Source organism: Stigmatopora argus, chromosome 5, assembly GCF_051989625.1.
Source record: "Stigmatopora argus isolate UIUO_Sarg chromosome 5, RoL_Sarg_1.0, whole genome shotgun sequence".
In the NCBI taxonomy this organism is placed as follows: domain Eukaryota; kingdom Metazoa; phylum Chordata; class Actinopteri; order Syngnathiformes; family Syngnathidae; genus Stigmatopora; species Stigmatopora argus.
This window is the reverse complement of record NC_135391.1, coordinates 15,005,890-15,028,074: the sequence shown is the minus strand read 5'-3', so window position 1 is coordinate 15,028,074 and position 22,185 is coordinate 15,005,890. Positions and strand designations below refer to the sequence as shown.

Sequence of the window (22,185 nt, the reverse complement as noted above, 5' to 3'; positions counted from 1 at the left end):
AGAATCTCGTCATACGAGCTCAGTTCCGGAACGGATTAAGCTCGTATCTCGAGGTACCACTGTATATACAAATCACACTTGCTCTAAACATGTCAAATGTCTTCGCTAGGAGCTGGTTGTGGGTTTATTCTATGTTTGGCCAGTGTTAAATACCGTTTCAGAAATACAACTAAATAATTGACAGCAGATTAAATGTCTTAAAACTCTCTGTCTTTAATTGACCCTATAAAAAAACTATGAAATTTAAGATATACATACACTTTCCAAACCGCTTATCCTCACAAGAGACGGACAGACAACATTCCACGCTCATACTCATGCTTAGGGGCAATTTAGAGTGTTCAATTAACATGAGCTGCATGTTCTTTAAATTGTCACAAATGCGTATTCATCAGAGGCGTGTCAAGCAGGATGCAGGAAAATTTCAAAATAAAATAAGGAAATGTATTTACTATGTTTTGGGGGATTTTGTAACTTGGATCTTGTTTTCATATATTGGAACAGTCATTTACATATCAAAGTGTTTTGTAACCCGAACATTTCATATTTAGTGGCATTCGTAAGTAGCGGTACTACTATATGGTATTATCTCACCCCTACACACAGTACAATGAGGAATGAGAAAAATAAGAGTCTGCTTTTTTCTTGTCACCAGGTTGCTCAGAACCATTGGGGATGAAGTCTGGCCACGTCCAAGACTACCAGGTCACGGCTTCCACCGTCTTTAGGACACTAAACATGGACATGTTCACATGGGAACCTGGAAAAGCCCGGTTAGATAAGCAGGGCAAGGTGAATGCTTGGACTGCAGGCCGTAGTGACCAGTCACAGTGGCTGCAGGTAAGCAATGACCTTAACTGATCGTGAAACTGAAGTATCTGAATGATATTGCAACTCAATGTTTGCGGTTTGGTGTTGTAAACAGGCCCTTCGTCTTTAGCTCAGTTGTTTTATCTCCATCAAAGAATTGAATTTATTTGATTATAGTAACGGATGATTGGAAAAATCTCCTAAAAAGAATATGACCCAGGTTGTAGCCGGTGATTTCTATTGAAGAAAATGAGACAAGTCCATTGTATGATTCCTGACAGTTGCAAGTCGTCGTGTATAGGATCTGTTTGTTGCTCTTAATTCTTTTAGAAAAGCTTTTTTTGCCTCTCGACGTCAGTCCCCTGCTCCTCGTTCAATCTGTAAAAGTGATTGCACAGAGGGATTGGCAATGTGGATCATCCTCCCAGGGAATTGAAGATCAGAGTGATTTCTTTGATTTATTGGCCTTTCTGCTGTACCCGCAGCTCCATGCATACACCCTGCCCATGGATGACACTGTTTTGTAGTCACACAGACTTATCTGGACGTTATTAGATTGGTTGGGCTCTTGTCAGATATGTGTTTGATTACACTCAAAGCTTTTTGTTAAGGGTTGAAGTGATGGAAGGCTCTGTGCCGGTGATGACGGGTACTTAGACTGGCCCCGTCCTGATGAGGGAGCTTGGCTGAACAAAATAGAATGGTGTGGGTAAAGGAAAACTTGTTTCATATTACATGCTGTGCCTGCAGGAATCTTTAGACGCTATATAGTTGCACTGAGAAAATCGATGCACACTGACAAGCGCCCTTTTTGTGCAGAAATACACAGTAGCAGGCTTACAAAGTGGAAACATTCACAATAATGTTGGGGCTATCGCATTGATACTTCTACTGTTATTGAACCTGTCTAATCAACTAGTTATCACTGCTATATGTATTCATCCCGTCTGTTATCTGTGTTTTGCTACCGTGACATATAATTGATTCTTAGCCACACTTCGAAATGAGTTTAGACCTCACAAATTAATGAAATAAATCATCCTTAATGACAAGTTAAGTACTCCTATTAATCAAGACACCCAATTTGTTTCATGCTGTGAGCTATGGGACAACTGTGCAGATACCAGATATCAAATCAGACTTGATGTATTTAATTTTATTGTTGAGAGAAAATTTTACAGGATTTTTCTATGATAATTTTTTAAACATTGTTCAACATCGTTTCTGTCTAGTTCCATTTGGTGTTGCTCTTATTTTACACTCTTACGGGTTTCAATTATAAAAAAAATACATAAAAATGTGATATTTCAAACATTTTGGCAAAATATAATTACGACTTAAGCATGTTTCCATTTAAGGCCTTTTCAGAAAAGACAGAAAATTGTGTATATATGAGTTTCCATTACCTCTGATAATTTACAAAACTGGTCATGAAATAGCTGAAACATTGAAAAGTATACAAACAAATGAAGCTTATATATATATATATATATATGTGTGTGTGTGTATATATATATCTTCATTTATTTGATTAATGCCATTATACTTTTCAATGTTTCAGCTATTTCATGACCAGTTTTGTAAGAGGTAATGGAAACTCAGCTATCTCATCATCAGTTTCCTTACTTGGTTAAACTTCTTAATGGATTCTTTACCCTAAAAATCTAGTTAAACACAGTGTATGTAAAGTGTCAAGAGTTATAGAGTGCACAATTAGTTTAAGAAATTGGTCATGCATTGTTTATGTGGCAGTAATTTACATAATTGATATCATTTGGTAAATCAAATATAGAATATAGAAACATAGAATCTAAAAATATAGTATAAAAAAACTTCAAGCTGTATTAAACCGGTATGCTGTGCTTGTGCTCAAACAAACATTAAGATATGATCTATTGTGATTACGCCAAGGAGGAAGAAGGGTAAATGTTCACAAGAGACTTTATTTTTTTAAAGTTGGTAAAAAAGGGCCACACAGAGAGACAAATGACCATCCGTACTCCCAATCATACCGCCACCAGCGGCTGCCTGCACCGAAGTCAGGCGAGTGAACCTCTGCACCACGAGGCGGCTCATCTTTAGTTGTGAGAGTTAATTTATGTTAATATGACAACAAGAGCTAAAGCAATATTATTTCCCGCAATGTCTCACTGTTTAAGCAATGTTTAGATTTAGCACCACATTCTTACCCACCATGTATAAAAGACAGCGCACACGTAATTAAATAGTTGAGCCCAATTGACGAGGAAACGATTTTTGGTGAACGAAGATAGAAATGGATTTGGCTTTGCCACCAAGCTCTGAAGCGCTCCACAGAAGTAAAAAAGAAGCATGCCTGTTTGGGATTTAGCCAAGGCGGAATTATTTCAAGGCACGAGGAAAGGAAATCATCGTTCAAGATGTTTTAAAGTGGCATGCTGAAGATTCTCATACTGAGCTGCCAAGAGCTCCAGCTGGTGGGAGCAGATTAGTTTATTATACACTCAAACACTTGCTTTCTGCTTTTCACTTCCTTAGTTTTCCATTAATCCAAAGTTTACCTGTTTGATGCTCCCTAACTATAAGACTCAAGTTATCTTTAACATAAAATACATCATCAAATGTGTATTGTTTAAGTCATTGATGGTGATAGAAATCCAATCCATTTGAACTGTGAGAGCTGGCAAAAATTATTTGCTGCAAGCCTCTCCTGATTCAAATGGGTTGGATGTCTATTGTCTCCAATGACTCTGAAAAATGATCAAAGTAAAAGTGGATTTGTCAAAGTGCACCTGTTTGGTCAACTTATTCAGTTGTATGAACTTCAAGCCCTGTTTCTGACATTTCTATGAATCCTCTGGGTAAACATAAAAAAGTAAGTTTCTAGGTATCTATAAACACTGTAAAAACATTACATAAAACAATTTAAAGCAAATCTGATGGGCGCAGTGACAAAGATGAGTTTGGCATCTCTGCATTAAAGGAATAACAATAAAATAGAGAACATCACAGGGCCAGCAAAACTATGAAAAATGTATTACAGTTCGTAAAAATATGGTTACCAGTAGTACTTGCATTTCCGTCAATGTTGACTGTAGGAATAAAGCACAGATCTCCATGGGTTATACATCTCATAAAAAAGTCAGAGGAGAAATTATGTTAATAAGGGATTTTAAGCATATATTTCCTGGAGTTTTAAAGGTAAATGTGCCTATCTGGACCCTTTTTCTTCTCCTGAAAGTTAAACATGTGCTGTATCTGTGTGTGGCTTTATCCCACTCATAATCAAATCCGCCTGAGATACACAAACTGAGCTAAAAAATTGTGAAACCGCAGAAATAAATAGATAAGACGGTTTGCAAGTGAGGTTCCTAATCAGTTTAGTGCCAGTCATAAATCACATCATCGCTCTGTTCTTGCACGAATATCCTGGAGCTCTGATAATTTGATACCCTGATTCTGTTCTCCATTCCTAATTTGCGTTTACAAAGGTTGCCATGGAAATCGCATCTGGCACCCGTTGTATATGATATAAGATTCGAGCTCACTACTATATACGGTGTGAGGGAGACTAACGCATATATACAGTGTGGGGGAAAAAATAACACATATAAGGTTAGATACTAGGGGATCTCTCAACAGGGTCCTGGCACTTACATACATAAGCAAATTGTTAGCCGGAATTAGTGGCAAAGAGCATTGTATGATCACGGGTTTGGTACAATAATTCCATAAATGGAATGAGTTAACATCTTAGAATGTCAAGCAGGATGTTTAAGTGGCCTATTAGTCCAGTGGGCTCATCTGGTTACCAGTTAACTGTTTGGCTCCAATTGACAGTGCTTGATGTTTAATCCAATTCATTTGCTGCTCCCAGGCAAAATGGATTGGAGATCTAGCACTCTTGAACGTGTGCATTCACATTATTGTATTTAATGGCAGGCAATGTGTCAATAGAATATTTAAAAAAAAATACATATTTTGTGTCTTTTGAAGAAAATTATGAATTTGACCTTACAGCATCTTTAAATGTATTTATCCCTCGTGGATGTCCAATCTATTTTAAGTGTTAGGGGTTTTCATCTTAAAAGCACGGTCATGCTCTCCATCAGCCTGTTCTAACGGATTGAACATCTATCACTCTCATTGGCATACTGATTAGTTAATGGATAGATTGCTAGGTTTGTCCAGTGCTTTTTACACCAAGTGCCTCCTATAAATACACAGCTTGCGTACCACCCTAATGACTGACAATAAATATAGCGGGTGTTTGTTTATAGCTTTATGTAACCAAATCTAATCATTGGGTTGAACCTATTCATCTAATTTGTAAGTCTTCTAAATGATCTTCCTGGAATAATGAAATTCAAAATGCCCTTGTGAAATGCATGACTTGATTTTCAATGAAACTCAAATACTGTAAGCCATCTGTTTGCAAGTAGTCTCTTAACCAGGAGGATGACACATGTAGCTTGGTCCCATGTGCAGCAGAGACCTGAGGGAACAATACCATTTCATGTGTGACTGATTACCGTTCTGTGTCTTCGAGCTTGCCGTTGTAATCAAGACGCGTTTTATCAGTGCTCTGATACTTTTGCACTTCCTCCTGATCTTATCGTCACCTCAAACAGAGTGCTTCTGACAACAGACTATATTTCTGTTAATTTGCAGACTCAAGTGAGTGCTTGTTTTATGATCCATCCACTGAGGAGTTCATTTGAAAAGCTTCTCTCGACATACAAGTTCATGCAGCACAAAGCTTATTTAAAAAAAAAAAAAAAAATGAAAATTTACCATAAAGGCTTTGAGGTGGAGTCTAATTAGATTGAATAGCAACGATCATGTGTTTCATTTCCAGAACAAAAACCGAGTCCTTTGTTGTAATTGTGGACATGGATAGTCTTGAGCCTGCCAATGAAATAATAATAATTTAAAAAAAAGAAAAGTCTCAACCTTTGCTGAATCCAGGATTCTTATTGCCATCAGGGTGAAATTATGCAGTTGGAATTAGATATAGGTACTTAACACTTTGGGTCTGTCATTACAACATCACCTTATTATCATATTTAATGAGTGCTCATTATTTTACGATTGTTAGTGGCTATATAAGGCAGCATTGTTATTAACCCTGTTAATTTTGCCATAAATTGATTTACATATAACAAATTTGTGGACACATTAAGGATGGTTAAACTATTAGATTACGTTACATTTATACTTTATCCTGGTGAATTTAACTACCCTAACTTCCACAATATAGAGCACACGGACAATGAGCCAGATGGCTAGTTTTGCCAACTTCCTTGAATAAAAGGAAAGGAATTCATTCATTCATCATCCGTACCGTGCATCCTCATAAGGGTTGCGGGGGTTGCTGGAAACTATCCCAGCTGCCTTCGGGCGAAAGGCAGACTACACCCCAGACTGGTCGCCAGTCAGCCGTAGGGCACACAGAGAGACAGACAACCATTTGCATTCGCAATCATACCGCCACCGAGTGGGAATCAATCCCATGATTCCCTGCACCGAAGTCAGGCAAGTGAACCACTTCACCATCAGGTGGATAAGGAGAGGAATATAAGCACATATTTTGGGAAATAGGAAAAATTGGGTATTTTAACTTTACTGTTCGTTTGTAATGTTTATTTAAACTCAACCTATACCATTTTTCTAAAATTAAAGCATTTACATATAGTTTTGTTAATTCCCGACCATTAGTAAGATGATTAAACTAACTACTGAATTGAATATAACAATTTTGACTCCATCTGCTTCTATAATTCAACTATAGTAGGTATGTTCATGTATCTGCTCCCTCCAACGATACACACCTTTAAACATTCTGTATAAGTCTGCTGTCTAACTTTCCATTATCCAGGGATGCCATCTTATCTTTCCACAATACATCAATTGCATACCTTCATCCCACACTTGCTCTCGCTAACTCTGAGCCAACTTACCATACACGTATCTGTTTTATCTGGTGGCGATGGATTTATAAGTCTGCAGCAGTGCTTGCTTTAAGTGCGAAATCTGCCAGAATTGTCTGGAGTGCAGCCTGAACCCTAATTAATTTTACATGTGGATCTTGTGCTTTAAGTGTATTGAATCCTTCACTATGCATGTCTCTATTTAGAAATTCTTATCGAAAGTGGATAAAATAATGAACACCAGCGAGATTTATTATTTTGGCAAAAACATATTTTTGGTATCACGTGTGGCTTTGCAGAAAGTGCATTTTTTGAGTTAACAAAAAAATAAGACAATAAACCCAAGCATCGGCAACAAGATGGTTGAAGGGCATACACTTAACCCTTTAAAGGACAGGCATATGACTGATTCACTGTCATAGATGGTGCCAGATGTTCAATCAATATTGACTGTGCGAGGCAATCAGCCATTCATCATAGCCAGATCTCCCAATCAAAATGGATTGGACTTTATTTTTTTGTAATCAATGTGACTAAAACTAGTTACTTGACCTCTGAAGTGCTAATGTTTTTATTGGCTGAACAGAAAACTGAAAATATTGAAAATATTTAAATACATTTACAAATACATACATTTACAAATACCTATAATGGCAAGTATCTGAATGCTAAGCATACACCCAAAAGTCTGGACAATCTAAAATGACTGCAAGTGCAGAAATATTTCACGTTTCCTGTAGCTTACATTTTATTTCATTCTGTATGTGTGTGTAAGGGATTGGATTTGGGACAAGGTTTCACATTGGGACAGACATCTCATTGCAAATATCATCACTGTGTCCATCACATGTTCAGACACGGTAAACATTAAGAAACGAGTGAAATCTACTGGGTTTTGCACAAAAGCAGCATCAAGGCTATATTTCATCTTCACTCACGCTGACACACAATGAAAGTCACAGATGTTGTTCTCCTTGCTGTGAAAGCTTTAAATGACCCAAAGCATCATGGTTGATTTCCTTCCTGTTGGTGTTGCCATGGCCAATTCCCTTCCTCTGTTCCTGCAGCCATTTCAAGTAAACTTGACAAGCTGAACTGAGGCTCCCACTGTGTTATTTTCTGGTCTACTTAAAATGGGTTGAACAATATCAGGTGGAGTGCTAAAAATTGTTCCATTGTTGGAAACTGTGAATCCAACTTTAGCTACAGCATGTGTGCATTCTGTAGTCTAGTCACAAAACAATGATTTTATAATCTGAATGATGTATGTGTGTGTATGTGCGCGCGCGTGTCTGTGTGTGTACAAAGTTTAATCAAAATGATGATGATACCTAAATGAATGCTTAGATTTGTCAAACCATTTGAGTCTAATAAATTCGCTCACCTTCATCTCACTTTGTCTTTGCAAGGGAAAATTAACAGCTGTAAATGGAATATTATGATATACGTTCCATGAAACACTGAACACTTACTAAGTGTGATGATGTAGCTTGACTAAATGTTGGGCGACTCACAAATTTGATTGTCATTCTTTAATGGGCATATGGGTAATGCATATCACACCTCACAAGTATTTCATTTCTGCAGGATTAATGCAACTTGCTATTTTTGGAATTTAAAATCCTTAGCATCATAAAGATGTGAACATCACATTTTGGGTCAGTATTAATTAATGAATTTATCAGGGTTATTTGAGAGGACATTTTTGGCTTACATGACCCAAAAGTTGTGTCTTTGAATTTCAGTTCACAATTTTGATAATATTTATGAATATGTACCGAATGAAAACCCGTTCATTTGCTCAGTTAACCTTCTGAAGTCGACACATGTGCCATTGCGTCCTGTGTGCATCCCAAGTAAAACGGGAGATCATGCCATTTGAATGTTATAGTCCTATCACCCTCACAGATAAGCATTAAAACACTGCATACTTAATGTGTACATTTTTTTATTAAAGCATTTTTAAATTAAATTAAATGTAGGTTTTTCCATTTTTTTTCTTTCCCTTTATTTTAATTAAAGAAACATCAAAAATAGTCATCCAATTCATTTGAACTGGGAATGATCACTTACATACTCCCCCAGTCCAAATATATTTGATGACAAGAGCTGTCAATGGCAGCCAATTCATTAAATGAGGGTTAAAGACCATAACATTTTATATGTGAGTAAGCACAACATTAATATAACTAGAAAAATCGGCCTGTCAATGTACCATGCTTATCATTTTTGTGTTTCTTGCTCATACGGTTTGTAAGGAAACCATATAAAATGAATTTTGAACAATTACTGGTTTGTTTAAGGATTCTAAACACAGACTGAACACCAAAATATGTCTGGTCATGTCGACAGAAATTATGCCAAGTGCAGAATTGCTTCATCCATTCCACATGCATATAAAGAGGGGGAGTAGGAAGGAGCTCCTGTCTAATGCATTGTGAAGTCCGTGCCATGTAAAAATGTTTGTGTGCTTGCCATCGTTCTCCCCACGTTTTATCCTTTTACACTTTTGGCTGAAAGATGAGCCTTGACTTTATTGCAATGTGCCGCCAGAACAAGTCATGCTGCTGTGTAACATATCTTAGTTGTACTCACATTCCTACTACTGCCAAATTTCACAAAGTCTATATTTCATACATGCTCAGACTGCTCAGACATTGATCACCAGAAGTCCAAATGATACAATTTGAACACCACTGTGCCTCTCTCCATTTGCATGGAAATTTAAAGAGGCGGCAAATAACCCACTCAAAATTGCTGTCTGCGTACGTTCACAATTGGATCATTATTTGTTAGCTTTCTTCCTCTGACCAGTTTGGGTCCATAGCTATTCATCATGACCACCACTGCTTTTAATTTTAATACGTCATTAGGCTTTTGTCCTCCTTAGGCTTAGCTAATGAAGGAGCACAAGATTTTATTTTTGCCACACCGCTAATGCAAACCTATTCATTATATTTTTGTCAGAGATGTTTCGCTTATTAGATACATCAAACTGTGCATGTTGATCTTGTTTTTATTATTCCGCCTTATTGAATTGTGTCCCTTCATGGTTATTTATTTTAATTTTAAGTGTATTCTCTTCTTTTGCTAAAAATCATGTGCAAGGTTTTTTTTTTGTTAACCAGCATCATGTATTGTGTATACTTTTGGTGCCATTGTCACAATACTAAAATTCACGAGTAGCCTGCCAAGCTATTTGAAATAGGATTGAACATCAAGCACTGTCAATGGCAGTTTAAAAATGAAGAAAACTGGGGGAAAAAACCTTTGTGAGAGAAATTTCCAAAGATCTAAAATAGGAAACATTAAATCAAGGCCTTCCCAATGTTTTGAATGTTTTATTTTAGTATATTTTGAAGCCTATTTAAAGGCCCACGATCACCTGAGGGGTATTTTACTGAACTCAATAGATTGGACTTCACTAAGCAACAACTCATACTCCCTTTCTTAAAAATTAAACCAACAAAGTGTAAAATAGGAATCCAAACAACTTGGCTTTAGTCTGCCTTGTTGCAAGGGCCAGTTTCATTCGCCAGGTTTGCTTGTTGGGTCGAGAGTCGTAAATTTATGGGATATTTACCATTCAGTAGATCAAATGTGAATGTAGCCCAGGATTAATCTGTGCCGGGACTGTTATTCTCCTTTTCTGAGTGACGGGGGGCGTGTTATGGTGTTTCAGCCTCCAGTTTGAACATGTAGGGTAAAATCTCATGTTTCTCTGGACAGTCTCATGACCCACTTTCAGTTTTGAAATCCATGCTAAATCCAATAACAACTCGTCTATACACTCCTTTTCATTGAGGTATACACCCTCTGCTCCCTCTTGTTACGTCATTGCTTTTAAGTTAATGATGGCAACATTACACAAATGATTTTTTGGGTGTACAATTTCAATAGTTATGGATCTGTGCCAGTTTTGATCCTTTGTTTTTGAATACTCTTTGACAAGATGCTATCATTTAATTGATGTCTAAAAATCTTTGAAAGTGGAACATTGAGCTAAAACATCTGGCTTGCAACTGTAATTATTCTGTCTATTAACTTTTGTCTGTAAATACTTTTATTAATATGCTAATGATTTATATACAGCACTTTGGTTTGGTGTGAGTTGCATTTAAATGTACTCTAGAAATATACTTTATTCTTAACACACTTACTGTTCCTTACATTAAGTCATCTGGGGAAAGCTATGGATGTAGTCTACTTTATGTCTAGATGGAGTTTTCCAGCCTGCCTGTTCCGATAAATCATGAGATTTTTTTTACTAGTTCCTGTCAGATTCAAGCAGCGTTTATGCCCTGTTTGTGGGGTTGATGGTCCATAGCCACATCCCTTTCATGCTACTGTGAGTTTAGTGTGCAGACATCTCTGAACTTTGCACTGTGACTTAGTGGAGAACATGCGTCTCTCTCACGCACATTCGTACATTTGCCGCGGGCTAAGAAGACTAAATGAGGCCTCGGCACACGCAGTTAAAGCAGCACAGCTAGAGCGATGTTGTCAGCAATATGCTGTGCATGCTCCTGCTGTATTTATAAGATAAAAGTGGGCCTCCTCTCATTGAATTAATCTGTTTATTTTGAACCAGCAAAGCTACTTCTAATAGGAACGCAAACTTTACTCACCACATCTCATGCTAATGAGTAAATGAGTGTTTGTTCTGTTCAAGTGTACAAATCTTGCTCTTGTGCCTCCTGCCAGTAGAAATAGGGTCAATCTCGCCAGCGGAAAAAAAAAAATGACAAGCTCACTTCATAGGCATACAGATAAATTATTTTTTTCTAATTTTGCACTTTTGAAGGAAAGATAAAATAGATTCCTCTTCACAGAGCGTTAGCAATTTCTACAAGGCTCATATAAATGAATTCTGTGGAGGAGGTGAAAGGAAAAGTGTGACTCTTAACAAGCTTATCTTGCTCACAAATGTAGTTTTTTCCATCAAATTGCAAAACGCCAGCATTGCAAAAGGTGCTGTGATTATCTGCCCATTTTACCTGTGACAACAATTGCAGTTCCATTCAAGTGGGCCTTTGTTGGAATGTCAGACTTAGTTGTTTGGATAAAATTACATCAGCTGCTGGAGCTGGAAAAAAACTGTGAAAAATAGCCTTTTTTTTAAATCTTTAGATGTCTGGGCAGATGTGGGAATATCAACATGCATGCTGGCTGATCAAATGCCAAGCGAACAAATTTGTGTCAGAATGCTTCTCTTGTCTGACGCTTCGGGCTCAGATCCCACTTCTTTGCGCTGCATACAAATAGAACTAGGGAAGCACAAGACGTCTGCAAAGATGGAATGTACTGTCATTTTTAATTGAAGAGACACTGAAAATTGCCACTCTGTCAAATAAATCTTAGTACTCGGAGCTATGTGCTGAATTCATTTGCAAATGTATATTTCTTATAAAGATCAGACGCAAATTGAAAGGAACACTTGGAAGTTTTCTCATGTCTTTCTGGATACTCTTTAAATCTTACAATAATATTGAAGTTTGTACTTTATAAACAACAATGAAAAAAAAAAACAGTTTTAGTTTAACATAATTCATTCCCTCCAAAAGTGACTCTACTAAAATGTAATGAAATTAAATTGTATTGCTGCATCCCTATGAACAGAATTCTAGGTAGGAATTGGTGCACATGTCAAACCTGTGTCCTCTTGGTCAGATTTGGCCCAGCATACCATTTTTTTTGTGGCCCGTAAATCACGAGCATCTACTTCATATCTTCATATCTCTACCTCACGAGCATCTACTTCATATCTCTACCTAAATTAATATGGTAATAAAATGGCCATCTCAATGAAATATGAAGTCCAGGAATCTGAGAATTGTTGTGCTGCTTTCCTTTACTCAAAATTTGAAACAGTGAAAAAAAAGATAATAATTTTGACAATAATAGTATCTGTGACAATTTTAAGTGGATCTAAGGGGCATTTTGGAAAAAAAATCATTTCACTATATTTTCAACCAAACCGAATTTTCTATTTGATTACCGGTACTTCTCGAGTCACTGTGGCAACCTTCATTTGGTAGAAATAGAAGCCCTCTGAAGGAAGCGTGATAGTTACCTGTGATGAACACGAGTTTGACAGCGCTGATTTGGGGCATTGTTTTGAAGTGACACCTTGATTGAATGCATCAACAAGGCCTTTGTATACAGGTTTGCCAGGACTATATTGCCACGTGTTTTTTTTGTTTCTGTGTTCAGAGGCTGTGTATAAAAAATCTCCTTTAAAACTCATCTTAACATTGAGTCACTGTCTCCAGCAGTCTTGAGGGGACTGTTCTCACCAATTACTTTTCCTATTGCAGTTTACTTTCACCCCGAAATTCTAAATTAAACATTAAAAGTACGAGTAAATAATCAATGAATGCAAGCAAATTATCAAATAAACATCAGATTCATCTAGATAGTAAAGGTCACAAGCTTGAAATCAATTTTAAAAAAGTTTTAAGCATATCAGCTTTGGGAGAGGCTGCACAAAATGTATGTATTGCTTCAGCAAGCTTTTGAATTTAGCCCCGCTGTTCAATAAATGTGAATAATGAAAGCAACTCCTCATCCCGGTGTCTCGTTTCTATAAAGACGCTTGCTCTGTGGGAAAAAAAAGACAGGCAGACAAAAAAATATTCTTATATTGTCAATATGTTTTAAATGGTTAACTCGGAACCTGATTACTTATTCCTACTTTTTTCTCTCTTCCACTTTTCTTTCAGGTGGACTTGCTAGTGCCGACCAAGATCACAGGTGTCATCACCCAGGGAGCTAAAGACTTTGGGCATGTGCAATTTGTTGGTTCGTACAAATTGGCTTACAGTAATGATGGAGAACGGTGGAAAATATACCAAGATGAGAAGCAAGGAAAGGACAAGGTATGTGAGGCCCACACCATTGCACTCACCATGTAAATAATGCGCACAAAGAAATTGTTTCATTTCAATTGCATGGTACTCTTATCTATTAAATTATGTATATGACAGAATTAAAGATGGAGACATTCCAGATAGACCTAACGCACTTTATAATTAAGTACAGTGGCTCTTCTTGTTTCTAGATGTGGTTTCGTAACTGGAATTTTCCGTGATTAGAGATGCATTTTACACGTAAAAGCACTAATCCATTCCAAGGTCTCCAATACTACCAACTAAACATTTAAAAAATGATGAAGTATCTATGTAGGAAAATATGCAAACACGTTTTCCCTTTGTTTTGAAAGGCAGGTGCGTGGGTGACAGAGGAGGAAGCAAAAATTTGGCAAGTGACGAAACATACATACAATGAAAACACATAACTTAAAATTATGAATTCAAAACAACTTTCTTGGAGCCCTTGACAAAAAATACAGAATACAGTTGTGTTAAACACACTCGAAAAACTCACCAAACACCGCGTTAGAACTCTGTGATGATGAACGGCGGTCGAAGGCCCACAAAAAAGCATCAAAGAGCATAGCAAAGCAGCTCCATCCAAGGCAAATGGGAGACCATCCTATCATGCCAATTTCAAAATAAAATAGAGGATACAGGAAGTGTATTTACGCTTTGGGGGATGTTTGATTTTTTTATTATTTTTGTTTAGGAACTTTTTTCCACTTAGGTGTTGCATAACCTGATTTTTTTTGTATGTAGAGAAGTTTGTAAGTAGAGTAGAGTAGAGGTGCCATTGGATGAGTTAACTCAATTTGAGCTAGACCTACCTGCCATGCTGGCTCTCTGCTTTAGGATCAGATAAGACTTTTGTGCCAACCAAGCTTGACCAGTTCTGTTGTGAAAATCTTGTTTACAGCCCTTCGGCTGAGTACACACGGCCCCTCTGATCGGCCTCGACATCAGAGGCAGCGGGGGCGACAGTTGACTCTGTGTTGATAGGAGTAGGGCTGCAGCCAGAACCAAAAACCTTTGTCTTTCCCTTTCTGTCAGCAAGTGTGGGGCTGTTTACGTTCCTCACTCTCTGTGTTAGCGACAGATAAGCAGTGCCTGGTTTGTTTATAGTATGCGACTGGCTAAAATCATGGCGGTGGAAAATTGCAAGTATTTTTAAATCATAATCAACAATGTTTAAATATCTCCAGTCTACACCTTGTTTTAAGCACGGTTTAAGTATTTTTTCTGCCTTTTTTGTTTTAAAAAAATGATCACTTTGACACCCAAACCACCAAATCATTGACAGCAAATTACAATTCGTTAAACTTGCAACCTTTAATGGTCTTTTGGAACAAACCCATTAATATATTTCTTTCCAGGAAGTTTTCTAGGAACTTGTAACATATTTCTAGGACACATCAGGTTTTTCCCAAATACCACATTGCTCAAAATACATGTATCAATTTTGATATGTTGAGAGAAATAGGGTTTAATAAACCAATGTCTTGAATAAACCTAACCAAAATGACAATTTCTTCAATCCAGTACATTATACTTTTTATCGACAATAAAAACACAAACAATTCCACAAATTGATTTTCAGAGCATGAATGCCAATTTGAAGCCAACGTTAGTGCTTTTCATGGCATACCTTGCCACTGTACACTTTTGTGCACAAATTTTCCACATTTGTGATAATCTCCACCTCAGACCTACAACTAGATCCAAGCCATGTTTTGATATCACTCAGATTCTAGCAACACCTAAAAAAAAAAAAACTATTTCCCTCAGTGTCTAATCCACCGCCCCCTTGTTGTTTGGCAATACACTTCAAAGCAGAACAAAGACAGCCAGTCATCTGGAGTGTGTATGTGTGTGCATTGTATGAGAGAGGCTTGTTTAGGAAGGCTGGAGAGAATGTCAATCGCTTTGTCTTGAGAGCGAGCCAGGGGACCTTTCACGAGTGTGATTCTTCAAGGTGTCCCCCCTCTTCAGTCGGCTGCAGTTGCTATTAATGCCAAAGGACACATTTGACTGTTGGACTCCTGTGGCGCCCACTGCCACACTACAATAGTGGACTTGACAGGAATGTATATGTTGTGCGTGCAAACATGTATGTGTGTGTGGGTGTGCGTGTGTATACCTGGCTGTTTGTTCTGGGAATGGCGTTTGAAGCCTCTAAGTATTCTTCTCAGCTGCTGCCTTCAGCTCTTGTGTGGCAGCGGCTGAAGGCGGTTAGATGGAGATTTAGAGAGGAGCCTCTATCAGAATACAGATGGTGTCAAGTCATCCAGTAGCTCATGCACTCATAACAACATTTACAGCATCCATAGAACTATATACTGTATCCGTGTTACATAACAAGCTTTTAACAAGGGTGGAATGTAATGAATTACATTTACTTTCATTAATATAAATAACTGCCTTAATTTTGGGGCTAAAAGCCGCTACTTTTTTCTGCACACTTTGAACCACTTATAGTACTGTGCAGTTTATATGTGGGATTTCACTGGTTAATCAGCAGCATGTCTTTTGGTGTTAATTTCCCATAATATGATGTCAACTTTAGCGATTCATCATCCAATATGGCTTAGACATGAGCAATTGTTGTTTTCTTGTCAAATTTGGTGGCTGTGGCATATAGTCCGGTGTGGTATATAGCTAAAAAATTATGGCAGTTCTTTGTATTTCGTATTTATTTTAATCAGGGATTATTTTACTTTTTTTTTTATTAATTCATTGCCTGCCTTTCACAAGAAAAGACCATCAATATATTTAAACTGAAAGGGCTGGCTGTGAATGCTCATCTTTCGGTGTAATTGACAGTACCAGACATCCAGTCCATTTGTACTGGGAGGTGCAAATAAAGGAATATGGCAGGTAATAAGAATCATGAATGATTAGAAATTATGAATGAAACCAGAAACTGATTTCCTTTGTGTTTGCAGTAGGGGCACAAAGGTGGTAAAAAATAATAATTAAAAAAAAAATCAACACCTCTGAACAGATACAGCAGTTTTAATTGCAGCACAAGAGACGATTTTGAACAATTCAACTATAAGATTGGATATCGGGTGATTCAAGACTTCCAAATAAAGTGCAGGGAATCCATAAAAGAAAACAAAATCTACTTCAAGTCATTTTTCATCGTTTTCCAGTCACATGAAGAGTCAAAAATGTAATTAAAGTTATATATTTTAGTGCAATTGATGGTAACAGAAGTCCAATCCATTTTGACTGGGAGAGAATGAACAGCTGTTCATTCGCCCCTCCCATTCAAAATGCATTATGTTAATGTATTAGTTTCGATGGCAGCCAATTCTCATCTCATCTCATTTTCTGAACCGTTTTATCCTCACTAGGGTCACAGGGGGTGCTGGAACCTATCCCAGCTGACTTCGGGCAAGAGGCGGGGGACACCCTGAATTGGTGGCCAGCCAATCGCAGGGCACAAGGAGACAAACAACCATTCATGCCGACACTCATACCCAGGGGCAATTTAGAGTGTCCAATCAGCTTACCATGCATGTGTTTGGAATGTGGGAGGAAACCGGAGTACCCGGAGAAAACCCACACAGGCCCAGGGAGAACATGCAAACTCCAGACAGGTGGACCAAGCTGGATTTGAACCAAGGTCCCCCACTGTGAGGCCAACGCGCTAACCATTCATCCGCCGGGCAGCCAATTCTTGATTACAAAAACATTTCTAATAATCAGAAGTGAATGTTTTTCAGTCTAATCTGACTGTGTGAGAGCGAAGGGGAAGGAAGGGAAATGGCAGATAAATGTGAATGACCTGGAATTTTGACCTGATCATCAAGTTGAAATAGTAGACAATGAAGTATTGAGAACAATGCACACAAGGCCTGCCTTATTGAGAAGCTAACCAGACTGTACAATCAATAGTTGGGACTCTGAGTTTGCTGCTTCGAGGTCAGTTTCGAGTGAGAGTTTCAAGTTACACGATTGGGTCTATATTTAAATCATCCATCCAGTCCCGATTACTTGAGATTGCAGTTCCCCGGAGAGGGGAATGCAAATCAGTTTGCAATTAAGGATTAAATTCAGACTTCCCTAAGGCCGATTAAAGATACCTAGTGGGGGGATATACAGCTTTATTGAGAACATTAAGATGCAAATTCTGCACTGATAATGTTAACTTTATAGGGCAAGTGTCCTCTAAAAGCAGCCTAAACAGACCTGGGTAATGTATCATTTTGGGTATTGTAAGTCATCGTATATGTCATATGGTAACATCTTATCCTCAAGTGTTTTATTTTTCAGTTTTCATTTAATTAAGAACATTAAATAAAGTCAATATTCTTTTGTTTTATTTTTTTATTTTTTTGCTTTTGTATTCCAAACAAAAGATGTAAAAACCATAAATATTCTGATCTAAATGCTTTCATATTTTGCATTTTTTTAAATTTTTCATAAAAAGAACAAAGAATAAATCGTTTTCTTTACTTTAAAATGTGGGGTTTGTTTTTTATTATTGGTTAAAAATTGAGAAAACTTTAGTTTTCTTATTTTTGTATTCTTTGATATTCAATTGAGTATGAGAGACGTTTTATTAAGTCTATGCATGAAATCAAGACATGATTTACTTTCATCAGCACACAAAATTTCGGGCAGGATCTAGCTGTGGCCTTTAATTGGCCAAAGTGTTTTAAACTAACACCTTTCAAATTTTACTCACTAAAACATTTTGTAGTACATATTTGTCGACTGAAACTGGACTAACACTCACATATTTTGAAAATAATAAAATGCCAATGGCAGTCAAAGAATTCAAGTTGAGTTTGGAATTGAAATATAGCAGGTCCATAGTGGCAGACAGCACTGGAAAAATCTTGATATACATACTGCATATAAAATTAAATATACTTTTCCTGTGTCGAGCTACAATCCTTGTGCTACAGATAAGACTGACACTTGAGAGAAAGGTTTCATTGGATGAGAAACAGAATGTTCAATAAAAGTGACAGCTAGTATGTATTTTTTAAAATACATGAAGGATGAGGAAAAGAAAGGAAAAATGTAACTGCCACATGATTTAAAAAAAAAAACTACTCGTAGAAACTATAATAAAAGATACACAACATATTCAAGTATAATGAATAAAGATGAATAAAAAATAAACAGCTCAAAAGAAGAGAAAGTGCCTGAAAAAAGTATATGTTATTTTTTTGGTTCAAATAAGCACCAAATATTAAAATGGTTAGTTAAATCTGCCATTCTTTAATGTTTGTTTGGATTTGCCCAGCTGATTTTTCCATTTTGCGCAGCAGTGACTCCCATTCCATTCCAATTGCACAACCATACTCGTGTTTTTAATTGAAATGATCATATCCTTCAATGAAGCTACCCTTGTAGATTCATTTTCCCTTAATAAACTTCTTTCACACTTTCAAATGCAATGCTGTATCCTATCAGTGTCTAGCTTTTAGTTGGGCCCCACACTGTTGTTTAAAGGTTTATTGCTAGCGAAGTGATTCATAAATTAATTATCTGACTTCATTTAGCCTCCATTTACGTTCTCAATTGTTAAGTGGCTGCACTGCAGTGTATGCGTGCAGCAACTCCTATCAGCATGCAGCACAGTGTGATCTTCATTTTACAACGCCAAGCTAACCACAAAGAAACTGAGCTGCTGAAACATTTTTGGGAAACACTAATGTTTGTTTAATTTTTGAAGATTAAAAAAAAATCTGATGATGCATAGCCACTTGATATTCAAAGTGAGCTCATTAATTATCCCATCATAGCAACATAATGTTTGGCATAATACATTTCAGGTCACCATATCGACAATTTCAACCTTTTATAGGGCAACTTTTTTCAAGTGAAATGGATTACAGTTAAGTAGTTTGAACTCAGAATTTATAGTAAACTGGACTTTTAAGTATATAACAGTATATTTAATTATGCAATAAAGTTCCCCAAGAAGGACTCATAGCCGGACCACCACAATGGCACGGAATGCGCATAGAACTTAACTTAACACCCTGTTGTCAAAGCTTCTGCTTTGCTAAATTCATATCAAGTTCAGTTCAGGCAGAAATGTAAGTATTGCCACGATGTCACTCATTTGATTTACCTTACTAAAATGCAGTAGCTATAATAATAATAATAATAATAATCGGACATAGACCCTGTCGTCATCATCAACAACAAAAGCCTAATTGTCATCACACCCAGAAACTGCGTATGACAAAATTGGTAACATACATTAACATACATTAAGTTACTTATATTATTTATATATTATTATATATAATGAAAGAATTTGAGTTACGCCTACTTGAATTAAAAAAATATGTCTCTTCACTTTCAGGTTTTTCAGGGGAACTTCGACAACGACACACACAGAAAGAACGTGATAGATCCGCCAATCTACGCTCGGTTCATCCGGATTCTTCCGTGGTCGTGGTACGGCAGGATCACTTTGCGTGCAGAAGTACTCGGCTGCACTGTGGAGGAGTGATGACCTTCCATTCACCTTTCTTTCTCCGTCCCTCTCGTCTTAACTGTATACTGGCGGATATCACACAGTGGTGGAAAAATAAACTGTGCAACTTGTAAAAAACAAGAATTTGATTTTCAGTACTTTTTTTTTTAAGATTTTGTCAAAGGTCACCATTATTAGTTTGTTATTGTATAATAATTTAATGATTTTCTTCATTTTTCTAATTTTCCATTTTCTTTTATTTCTTTGCAGCGTAATTATTGCCTTTATATTGTTCTTGAAAACTGTAATATATGTGTGGGTTCTGGGTTGGGTGTGGGTTACCTGAGGCTTGGGTCTCAATGTGGATTTGCGATATAAACTATTGTAAAAAGTCACTTTTTAAGCAGAATATTTGTTGGACATATTGCATTTACATCCTGGCACCCACGTATTTGTCATATTTTCAGATCAATTTTAGTTTGTCAGTTCATGCTTTTCACACATGCATTACTGCATCAACCAAAACAATAATAACGCTCTTGTATTGTATTCAAAACACTAGGAAATTGCATGGTGTGTGAAGGCAAAGATTGCTTAAAATGACAAATGAGTCCAAACCTCCAGCCGTGAATGGAACAGCTTCAATTTAGGGCTTTGTTACTTAGAAATAGTTTTGAAACATTTCAGTCATTGCACAACAGACATGTTCATACGTGTATGTAGTCATTTCACATATTTTGCAGATTTATCTTATGTCCATTTTGTATTTATTGTGATGATTTATGTAGTTTTTTCCCCTTCAAATGTTTTGTCAATATGTGCAGTGCATTTGTTAAAAAAAGAAAGCTCAGGATATATATGATATAGACAAAATTGTGCCACTATGCGCACCTATTTTATTTGAACCCCAATGTTCAGTCAGTAAGAGTAAGCCTGTAAGTGAGTCATTCAACGTCATTACATTTAAAATATCAACGATCTCTAATTTAAAAGGCTATCTGAAATGAAGGATATGCTAACCTGAGCTCACACTTGCAATAGGCATGATAACTGTCATGTGTCACATTACTGATGAATATTAAGCCATTTATGCAATTATTTGATATTTTCCAAATGCATTGTATCCAATTTGAGATTGCAGTAGAGCCTGAAATGAAAACAAAATGTATAGAGTGAAAATAAAATGATTTAATTTAATGGTCCAGGCAGTTGTTTTGACTCCTGTATTATTCAGTTATGGCAAAACAAAACTTTAAGGAAGTCTTTCTCCTAAAGAGAACTATCCCCGCTGAATTTAGTAAAAAAACACGTATAGGCATTTCTATTTGTTTAATCCTGTGTTCATATCATTTCATATGGCATTTGTTCCTTGTCGCCTGTGCACAAGAGTGGGCCGATTTGCATGATGTTTGAACTGTACAGTATAACAATGTCCACTTGTACATGGTGTTGTTGTATTTCATACAGGTTTTACTTTGAACACACAAATGTCTTGTGTGTTTTCGAGTACATCTTACATGAAAAGAAAACCGACAGAAATTCATCTTGTCTTTGTATGTCTACGACGTTTTTTCTGCTCGGCCTGAGTGTCCAACTAAAAAATGTAGTACGGAAAATGCTGGTTGGTTTCAAGCCAGCTGAGGGACACTAGATTTTATGTACAGTTAAATAGATAACAATGTGTCAACTCAAAAACTCAGTTCAGTTTGACAAATAAAAACATATCTGTGAAAGGGTTGTGGATGAGTATTTTATTTTTCACGACATTCTTAAATGAAACCAAAATCTGGAGTCATTTCCTTTGAAAAATAAACCAAAAATGCTGTTGTTTTTGCTGTTGTTTCGCTGTCCTACAAGAACACTTGCAATATAAGCCTCAATTTCCTTCTGTCCGGCGAAGCAGTGAGCTGATTGGATTGAGCACATAGAAGGAAGTGGACCAGCAGGTAAGTAGCCTATCCTGTTGTTTTGAGCAAAACATTTGACTAAAGACTGCCTTGACCAATCGACAAATGGTGTATTGCCAATGAAGTTTTTAACAATGACATGGGACTCAAACTAACTAGGCTTCAGCTGATGTTGTTGGCACAGTCCTCGCCAAAAGTCCCCCAGCAAAAAATCGGATTTTAATATTTTCAGATGATAA

At 36.9% G+C, this 22,185-nt stretch overlaps 1 protein-coding gene across 1 annotated transcript in view; it reads left to right on the top strand.

Annotated features, from left to right (window-relative positions):
* The window catches only part of edil3a (EGF-like repeats and discoidin I-like domains 3a), a 68,422-nt gene extending 46,650 nt beyond the window's left edge, over positions 1–21,772 (top strand). Inside the window, exons 7-9 of the mRNA XM_077601401.1 lie at positions 656–840; positions 13,442–13,597; positions 19,926–21,772. Coding sequence (XP_077457527.1) covers positions 656–840; positions 13,442–13,597; positions 19,926–20,075 — 491 coding nt within the window. The 3' untranslated portion in view covers positions 20,076–21,772. The remainder of the gene's footprint in view (positions 1–655; positions 841–13,441; positions 13,598–19,925) is intronic.
* Positions 21,773–22,185: the final 413 nt, after the last annotated feature.